This window comes from Callospermophilus lateralis, chromosome 2, assembly GCF_048772815.1.
Source record: "Callospermophilus lateralis isolate mCalLat2 chromosome 2, mCalLat2.hap1, whole genome shotgun sequence".
Taxonomy (NCBI): Eukaryota; Metazoa; Chordata; class Mammalia; order Rodentia; family Sciuridae; genus Callospermophilus; species Callospermophilus lateralis.
This window is the reverse complement of record NC_135306.1, coordinates 193,616,573-193,626,501: the sequence shown is the minus strand read 5'-3', so window position 1 is coordinate 193,626,501 and position 9,929 is coordinate 193,616,573. Positions and strand designations below refer to the sequence as shown.

Here is a 9,929-nt window from a genome sequence, read left to right as displayed (position 1 = left end):
TGTCCAGTTCTCTTTGTTTTACATCTTACTTTTTGCATGGGTAGTGTCCTTTCTCACACTAATTATCAATATAGGCTTTCACAAGGAAAAGACTACTAGCCAGGTTAATTATTTACATAATGGGCTAAAAATAGACTACTTGCACTATATTGTATAGTGTACACTATTGAATGATAAAAAAATTGTTATTATTCTTTCAACTTAAACCATGAGGTAAACTCTTTTCTAGAAAAATGAACATAATTTAATAGAATTTTTAAGAACATGGCTTCTTAAAATGATAGTCTTATATTTTTTCTGTAAAATAATTTTTTTTAAAAATTACATCCCCATAATCACACACAATATTTGGGTCCCTTTTGATAAAATTATATATAAAAGGAATTTTATTTTAATCCCAATTTCACATCCCTTTTCCTCCCATTCTTCCTTTCTTTTCTCCCTCTTCTACTCTACTGAACTTCCTTTTACACTTTTATTTATTTATTTTGATTGGTGCTTTCTGTATAAGCATAAAGGAAATGTTCCTTTTGGCACATTTACATACATACATAACATGATTCCATAATTTTAAAATGCCCCATATAGTTAGCACTTTAGCAGTTGTATAAGTCTAAATGATAGTAGATGAGGTATTTCCCTGTTTCTTTATACATACTAACATGTTAACTTGGATAATTTTAAGATTAACATATAAATGATTTGTGTGCTTCCAGAACATAATTAGATATGTGTTCCTTTACATTCTAACACAGTTCACATGATATGAAATTTTATTCATTGACTCAAATAAATTTAAAAATAATTATAATTCTAACATCATGTTCAATATAATATTAAAGAAATTAATGCCCTGGATTATTTGCTATGTAAGTAACATGTACCACTTTTCTGCCAAAATGAAAAATGAACATCTTATTAGACTATAACACTAAAACAATATGTATTTTGTGTGTTCTGAATAATATCTGTTTTCCCAACTTAATTTTCCCAATTCAGATACTGCCTGAACTGTAAGACGTTCTCTGTATTTCAGTAGATCACAGAACTTTTCAACAAATACTCATTTTCAGTTGTTCCAAGAACTTACATCTTCCGTCTTGTCCTTGCTCCAAAAATCAATGTTTCTATCAGTGAGGGTGCCAGCAGGTGCCTCATGTACCCATAACTCTTCATGAAGACATGATAATATATGACTATTCAGTGGATCAATGAATAGTTCCAAGTGACTAGAGCAGACATATTTCCGTAGATCTCCATTATCTCAGTCTTTCAGAGAAATGTAAATTTATCTAAGTGAATACCTGAAATATAAAAATATTTAGAAATAATGTCAGTATTTTTTGGACAAAGGCATTTGAATATACTCACCTGCTGGGAAAACATCTTCATAGAAAAATAATCATGCTATGTTTGCAAGATTGTCTAAAAAACTAATCTAATTAGTGCACATTAACTTGGCCAAACACATTCTTGGTGGTACAAATAAACAAAAGATGTTTAACAACTCTAAAATTAGTCATGTGAGTTTTTCAGTCAATTATGGTGACGTATATAAAAGGCTCTTTACTTTGAGGATTATGGTAAGTTGTGTGCCTGTTAGGTTATATGGCTAACAGGTCAAAAGCTGGGATTTGACCTCATGGAAAAGCTGATGCTGGGCGGCTGGGGTTTTGGCTCAGTGGTAGAGCACTTGCCTAGTCTGTGAGAGGCACTCCATTCAATTCTCAGTGCTGTGTATAAATAAAATTAAGTAAAGGTCCATCAACAACTAAAAAAATATTTTTTTAAAAAAAAGCTGATGCAGGAGGCTTCTCACATGTAGAGGCAAAACTCTTCAATCTTGAAGTCACTCAAATAGCACCTTCCTGAGGCCCATTCTTTCCTAATTAACATCATATTCCCTTGTATCTACTCATTCTATTTCCAGGAAATTGAGCCCTTCTACAAACTTAAGCAAGCAATAATGGATATAACCAAAAAAAATTTTTTTTGTCTCAAGGACAAGAAAGAAGCTAAAGACATGCTCCAGCTTGAGTAGAATTTGAGCTTCAGAAACCTCTCAGGTCATTCTAATATGAAAATAATATTTCCACTTATATGTGCAGATACAGTCTATGACCTTGAGCATCATCACTACTTTTAATAGATTAGTTTGTTAGTGTATTTGGAACAAATTCAAATGACATAATCTCTCCTGAACAGGTTTCTTCCCTTGAACAATAATTTCCTAGAGAGAAAAGACTTGGGTCTTGTCTAAGTGAATTGGAAACACAATAATGAAAGGAGAAGTAGAGGGAGGGGTGGGGTCAGAAGGAATATCAGGGGAATTGGAGAATGATATTAATCAAATTTTTTGTGCCAGGGATTGAACCCAGGGCTGCCTAATCACTGAGCCATATCCCAAGCCCATATATATATATATATATATATATATATATATATATATATATATATATATATATATATATTTAATTTTGAGACAAGTTCTCACTACATTGCTTAGAGCCTCACTAAGTTGCTGGGGCTGGTTTTGAACTTGGAATCCTCCTGCCTCAGCCTCCAGAGCCACTGGGATTTTTTGGGGTCCCCTTATTCCTCCAGGAGGAAGTCTTTTCTGCTATCCTTTAATAAAGCCTTCCATTTTTCCACTCTACACTTTCCTCAGCATGCTTCTCTGGTGCAATACTTCAGCATCTCAGGAAGCAAGGACTCATCACGGGTAAACAGAAGATACACGATGGATTAACAAATATATGAAAAAATATTCCACATCTGAGAAATGCAAATCAAAACTAAGATTTCATCTCACACCAGTCAGAATGGCAGCTATGAAGAATACAAACAACAATAAATGTTGGTGAAGATGTGGGGGGTAAGGCATCCTCATACATTGCTCTTGGGACTGCAAATTGGTGCAACCAATATATAAAGCAGTATGGAGATTTCTTGGACTTGGAATTGAACCACCATTGGACCCAGCGATTTCACTCCCCGGTCTATACCCAAAGGACTTACAATCAGCCACAGCAACAAATTGGAAGACTTCCCAAGGTCTCAGATCTCCTCTAATTGATCTATTCTTCAAAGAAATTCCAAATAACAACTCAATTTTTTGAAGGAAACTGACGAACCTATTCAAAAAATTGCCTGGAAAAACAAAAGAACTAGAACAACCTGGCATGGTGGAATATGTCTTTAATCCCAGTGGCTTGGACATAGTTGAAGGCCTGCACTGCTGGATTTCCATATCTACCATGAAGTGTGATGTTGGAGATGAGACAAACATAGGTTACTGAAACAGAACAGATTGTCCAGAAATAGACACACACATCCAGTGGGTGAGACAAAAATGCAGAGGCAACTCAAAATAGAGCAGCAGTCTTTCAATAATCAGTTAGGTAATAATTGTATTAATTTCCAAAGACGAACTTTGACTAACACTTCACAACATAACCAACAGTGAGCCCAAAATGGCTTATAGACTTAAACATTCTAAAACTATAACATATCTAAAGGGATGAATATCAAGGGAAAAATCTTGTTGAGTTAGGCAAAGTTTTCCTAAATTTGACAATAAAACCATGATCAACAATAGAGTATGTATTGTACTCTATAAAAAATGATGAATTCCACTGTTAACACATTTTTTGAGAGCATGTGAAAAGGTGAGTCACAGATGGGGACAAACTATTTGCAGATAATAAAACATATGAAAGGACTTATTTGCAGAATATATAATAAACTCAACTTTCAGTAGTAATAAATAACTCAAAAAGCAAAAGAATCAGAGACAAAAAACAAAGAAGATATATAATTGACAATGCAGTACATAAAAAGTTGTTTTAAATTATTAGTCATTCAAAAATAAAAATTAAAACCACAAGATATCAATACACACAATGAGAACGGCTACACTTAAAAAGTTCAATACCACCACATTCTGATAAGGATGGAGAGAACCTAAATATCATTTGTTGATACCTGAGAATCAAAAGGCTTTACTTTAGAATATAGTTTAGCAGTTTCTTACAAAATCAAACATACACTTACCGTAAAATAGCTCTTCTCTTATTTACCCAAATATAATGAAAACTTATGTTTATGTGAAAACCTACACATCGATATACATATTATATTAAAACAATTTTAGTCATAATCTCAAACATCTGGAAACAACCCAAATAATTCTTTCTAATTGGGAAAGGTATATTGCCAATATATAGCCCTATATGTGTGCATGCTTTTATACACACACACACACACACACACACACACACACACACTCATGAACAGAGATTGAGAGATCAGTAAAAGAGAATGAAGGACTTAATTTGATCCAAACTTATACAAGTTTTAGAATACAATAAAAGTTGGATTTTGAAACATTGGGAAAAATAATTATACACCTATAAAAATTTCCATCTAGAAAAAAAATAACTGAAACTCAATCCCTTAGTAAACTCCTTGTATCAAAATAAACTCCAAATGGAACCAACATTTAAACATAAAATATAAATCACAAAAATTCTAAGAAGATATGTTTAAAAATGTGAAAGAATATTTTGGTAGAAGTAAAATGAGGGGATGGGATGTAGCTCAGTTGGTAGAGTACTTGCCTGGCATGCACAAGGCCCTGGGTTCAATCCACAAACACACACACACACAAAAATGTAAAATGAGAAAAACCCTTCCAAACAAGATATAAAGACCAAAGAAAATATTGATCAACTTAACTATAGAAATACAGAATTATTGCTACACAGTCAGATATTATTTCATGGCATAAAACATAAAAAATGAATCACAACATGGAAAATAATAATTATATTTGCAGTGATAAAAGACATTATTTTATGCATATACAATTAAATCATAAAAATTATTAGTTTGCAAATGACTGGCAATCACAGAAAATAGATAAAAGTCATTAATAGCCAATTTATAGAAAAAATATGAATTATTTCAAACATGTAAAACTATGTTTAAATTGGATTAAATTTATCTAATTCAATTAAAATACACAATTGAAAACTTTAATCAAATTGTCATATATCAAAACTGTCTTTGAAGCACAGTTTTTGAGAATATGGATGAACAAATATTCTTATCAATTCTAGGCAGTAGTTTATCTTGGGTGGCATTTTGTCAATAACTCTGAAGATCAACATTTTAAATATGTGTTTTAAATATGTATGTAACAGTCTAATTCCTAGGAACTCACTTAGATATATTGAAAAGTTTTTCTTGTATAATTATTTGTCATAGGAAGTATTTGGTAACAACCTGAAGAACCTAAAGAACACTGAACACATCACCCTGAGCATATCTTTTTAAGGGAATATTACACAGAAAAGGGAAAACTGAAAATAAATAGAAAATTAAATCTGTGAACTAGATCTTCAAGAAGTTGAGAAATAAATGCAATTTTTTTTCCTTTCTTTCTTTCTTTCTTTTTTTTTTTTTTTTTTGTACACAGGTTTGAACCCAGAGAGGTTCAACCACTGAGCCACATTTTCAACACTTTTTATTTTTTGAGACAATGTCGCAATAAGTTGCTTAAGGCCTTGCTAAATTGCTGAGGTTGACTTTGAACATGTGATCCTCCTGCCTTGGTCTCCCAAGTCACTTGGATTACAGGCATGTGGCACCATACCCAGTGCAAACTTTCCTACACAGGAGAAGTATTACTCATATCTCTGTCTGAATATGCTCATCTTTGTTAAGAACAAATTCTTGAACAGCCTTAGCAATACAGTCCAGTGTGTGCATCTGGGAGTAGCCCTGGAAGACCAGTGAGGGATGGGGAGGTTTATTCTACAGTTTATCATTTCATATGAGCTCTGGTTTTAATATTTTTAATGTTGATTATTATATATTATGACTTCCTTTCTGTTTTTAAAAGTAAAACTATTAAACTAAAAATGGCATATGTAATAAATTGAAATCAAATAGAATAGTCTACATAGTATTATTTTTAATTAGTATTTTAAAAGAATGAAAATAAAAGAAGTAAAAAATAAAACGAGGAATGGCAAAGTGAATCATAATATGCAATCACCTATAAAAGTGAATGTATAAGTATCCTAGTTAACAAAATGTAATTTCAATCAGGATGCCATAGAAAGTATGTGTGAAAGAAAAAGAGGAAATCCAGGCGTCAGATGACTGAACTGACTGCATAACTCATTACATGTTCACACAGGGCATGACTCAGCAGGGAAATGATGAGACTAAAGCACAGGATCATATCTAAGAAAGTTAACATGGTACCTATAAAGAAAATTGAGAAAACTGTGTTCTATTATAAAGCAATTTTAATAAATATAAATAATGAGAAAATATAAATGTTATATTTTAATAAAATGTACATTTAAAATTAAGCTGGTTTTAATAGCTATAAAAGGATTCAAGAGGGATCAGTAGAGTGGAGGGAGGGAACTGCAGGTGGGGAGCAGGGAGTGCCAGAGATTGAAATGGAGTGGGTTAGAGTTTATACTTGTTTGATTAAGTCAAGGTGTATATTGGTGTGTGACATAACAAAAAAATTAAAATAATAAAAAAATGATTAAACAAAAACGTAGCATTGGATTTTCTTCTTGGGAGAGAGGAATGCTATCAGGAATGCGCACAAAAGTAGTTTCAATGATGTCAAAGATATTAGAGGTGAGACACTAAACAATTTACAAATGAATTGCATTTATTATTGGATATATGTAAAATTATAATATAGTATTCTAAGATGATATAATAATAATATGATAGAATAACAATTAAATAAAATGATAGGATAAAGAACAAATTTTAGTTTTACCTGTACTTGTAATAGGACAAAACTGTGAATTTTTTTTTCATTTTCCAGATGGTCTCTATTAGTATGATTTAAATCAGAAAGAATAATGTACTCTGGTTTTGTAAAAATAAAGAGAAGCATCCATTGAGACTTGACTATATAACCCTTTAGCAAAATTTACTGCCTGTTTGTTACATTAGAATTAGCATCATGTTGAGCAGGGAGCATTCTTATTCGATCTGTAGTTAACTTTTTACACCAGAGTTTTTTCATAGCATTTTTTATCTCTCCATTTCTTAAAGTATATATTAAAGGATTCAACATGGGAGTGATAACAGTATAAACTATAGTCACTGATTTATCAATGGAAAAGTTGGAAACAGGTCTAGCGTACATGAAAATACAGGGAACAAAAAAGAGGACGACCACTGTGATGTGGGAGATGCAGGTGGACAGCGCTTTGCGCCTCCCTTCCAGGCTGTAGGTTTTAAGGGAGTTTAGAATAAATCCATAGGAGATTAGGAGAAGGATAAAAATGACCATACAGATTGCTCCACCATTGGCAACCACGGTGAGACCTATAAAGTAGGTGTCAGCGCATGCAAGTTCTAATAATGGGTACATGTCACAGATGAAGTGGTCAATGACCTTGGGACCACAGAAGGGGAGATTGTACACAAAGGCAAGCTGAACCACAGAGTGTACAAAACCTCCCGCCCAAGCCACCACCAACAGGAGGATGCAAACCCTTCGATTCATGATGCTCAAGTAGTGCAGTGGCTTACAGATGGCCACATAGCGATCATAGGCCATCACCACCAGAAGGAAGACTTCAGCACCCCCAAATAGATGTTCTATGAAGAGCTGGCCCATGCATGCTGGGAAGGAAATCGTCTTTATATCACAGAGTAAGTCTGTAATCAGCTTGGGTGAGATGGTACTAGAATAAAGAGCATCCATGAGTGACAGATAGGCAAGGAAGATGTACATGGGGGAGCCCAAAGAGGAGCTGGCAATGACAGTCACCACAATGAGAAGGTTGCCCACCATTGTCACAATGTAGATGAGTAAAAACATGGCAAATAATGCCTTTTGTCCATCAGGATCCTGGGTGAGGCCCAGGAGGACAAATTCTGTGACATTGTTATTTTCTCCCATTTACTCTCCCATGATGCTTCTATCAGAGATGAGAGCTCAGGAGAACATGACCTTCCTGAAACTGTGAACAGGACCATGAATGCCCTCTGTCATAGAGCACATCTTCATCTTTCTGTCTTCTGCAGTGGCAAACACACTGTCAACGTTTAGTAAGCATCTGTTGAGGTCCTCTTCCTAGGAGTCCAGTAGACCTTCTCTTGACAATTGTATTTCCCTTTGGATGATTCTGTTGGACTTACGAATAAGAGGTTCTATCTTAAGATCTCAGTGGGTCTCTATGGAGAAGAGCAGATAGAGGCACTACTGTCATTCATACATTTAATATCTTCTTTCAATCATCTTTCTTCTTGGCACAAAAGACAGCAATCATGAACAAGACTTTCTGCTTTCAAGAAACCTACCCTATAGAGTTGGCATAAATCCTCAATATACACATTGATGTAGAGTTAGTATTTTGAGTCAGTTTTATTTATGGGGAATAACTTTGCAAAATGATATGTGTAGCATGGAAAGTATCACCTCTTCTGAAGAATCTAGCTCAATACTCAATAGTCCACCATTAGACATCCACTGTGCATGTCTCAATGACATTCAATCTTCATACCTTCTCATTAAATTTCAAAAGTGGACTTGAACTATATCAAATAATTACAAAAATGATAGAATACATTTCCCCTTGTACCAATTACTTCTTTGGGCTCTGAATGTCAATGTTTTTGACATAGAGCTATAATTCTGTATCTATTCTTGCCTCTGTCAAATTCTGTATACTTTTACATATTTTACATACACTATCCTGATTTTAACAAATATTTTTTAATTTTACTGAACTAACCCTTCAGTGTCACCATCCCCAACTACTGTATCAGCTGCTAGTACATCTTTTTTTCAGAATTCTTGGTGTGAACTGGGTGGTAAAGAAGAAGAGAGAAACTGAAAATTAAGAGAACAGTGGGGTAAGGCTTTATATCTAATGTTTCTTAGTACAGAGAGTGTGCACAAATAGAACTTCACTGTGTAGATTCCAGAAGGCAGCACACTGGAAGGAATGAGAAGCTTGGTAAGGCATGAGTTTTTGTCATTTTTCTTAATGCAATTACAAATATGTCTCCATTTTCACATTGGAAAATGAAGAGACTGAACTACATGAAATCAGAATTCTTTCCTGTCTAACTACAACACTATAAATGTTTTGAACATACCTTTACTTATTCTTTTTATTCTTTTCAACTCTAAGATTTGTATAATCAAATGAAATTCCCAAAGTTATCACTATTTAAAAGTGCTAGCCAGTGGTAAATAGGATGTGACTACTACTGTGACTAAATAATGAATAAATTTCTCATTCAGTGGTTATCAACATAGGACCCAAGACATTCATAAAGAGAAAGCAGAGCACCTTGATGAATAAAGTAGATTCTGGAGTAATCCCAGTTGCATCCACTTGCTATCCACATGAGCATGGGCAACTGAATATACCTCCTTATGCCTCTGTTTCATCATTTTTAGGATAGGGATACCCATAAACCTATGAAATGTAAGTTACTTGAAGTGAGTGCTGTTGGGTACCTGGTAAAATCTAAATGAATGAGAGGTATTATTAATATTTTTCAAAATTTCACTGTGAGCATTGCATCAAAACAAATTAGGCTCCGGATCAATCCAATAAAAATTATTGACCAAGTTCAGGATTGAAATAACAGTATTCCTTTAACTTATGAACACATAAGTTATGAAATGCGTGTCTAAGGAATTATCTATTACATTATATATAAGTATTAGCAATATTCACCTCTGCAAGAACATATTTAGACATAAAGCACGTGAGAGGATATGGCTCACATGGATTTAGTAGTGGGGAGAACATGTGAAGATGAGCTTTCTCTAGAGTCCAGCTGTGATGAACCTTCTTCGTGTCTTCTTTACATTAGTGCTTTTTTCTGATTCAGGAATTGTGTGGATGTCAAAGCTAAAGACC

General features: G+C 33.8%; 1 protein-coding gene across 1 annotated transcript; it reads right to left on the bottom strand.

Annotated features, from left to right (window-relative positions):
- Positions 1–6,970: 6,970 nt before the first annotated feature.
- Positions 6,971–7,951, bottom strand: LOC143390164 (olfactory receptor 4A16-like). The gene has a single exon (XM_076842722.2). The coding sequence runs from the start codon at positions 7,949–7,951 to the stop codon at positions 6,971–6,973; it is 981 nt and encodes a 326-aa protein (XP_076698837.2).
- Between the last annotated feature and the right edge of the window lie 1,978 nt (positions 7,952–9,929).

Coding starts and splice junctions, on each gene's coding strand:
- LOC143390164 (XM_076842722.2), bottom strand. CDS start 7,951: ATGGGAGAAAATAACAATGTCACAGAATTTGTCCTCCTGGGCCTCACC.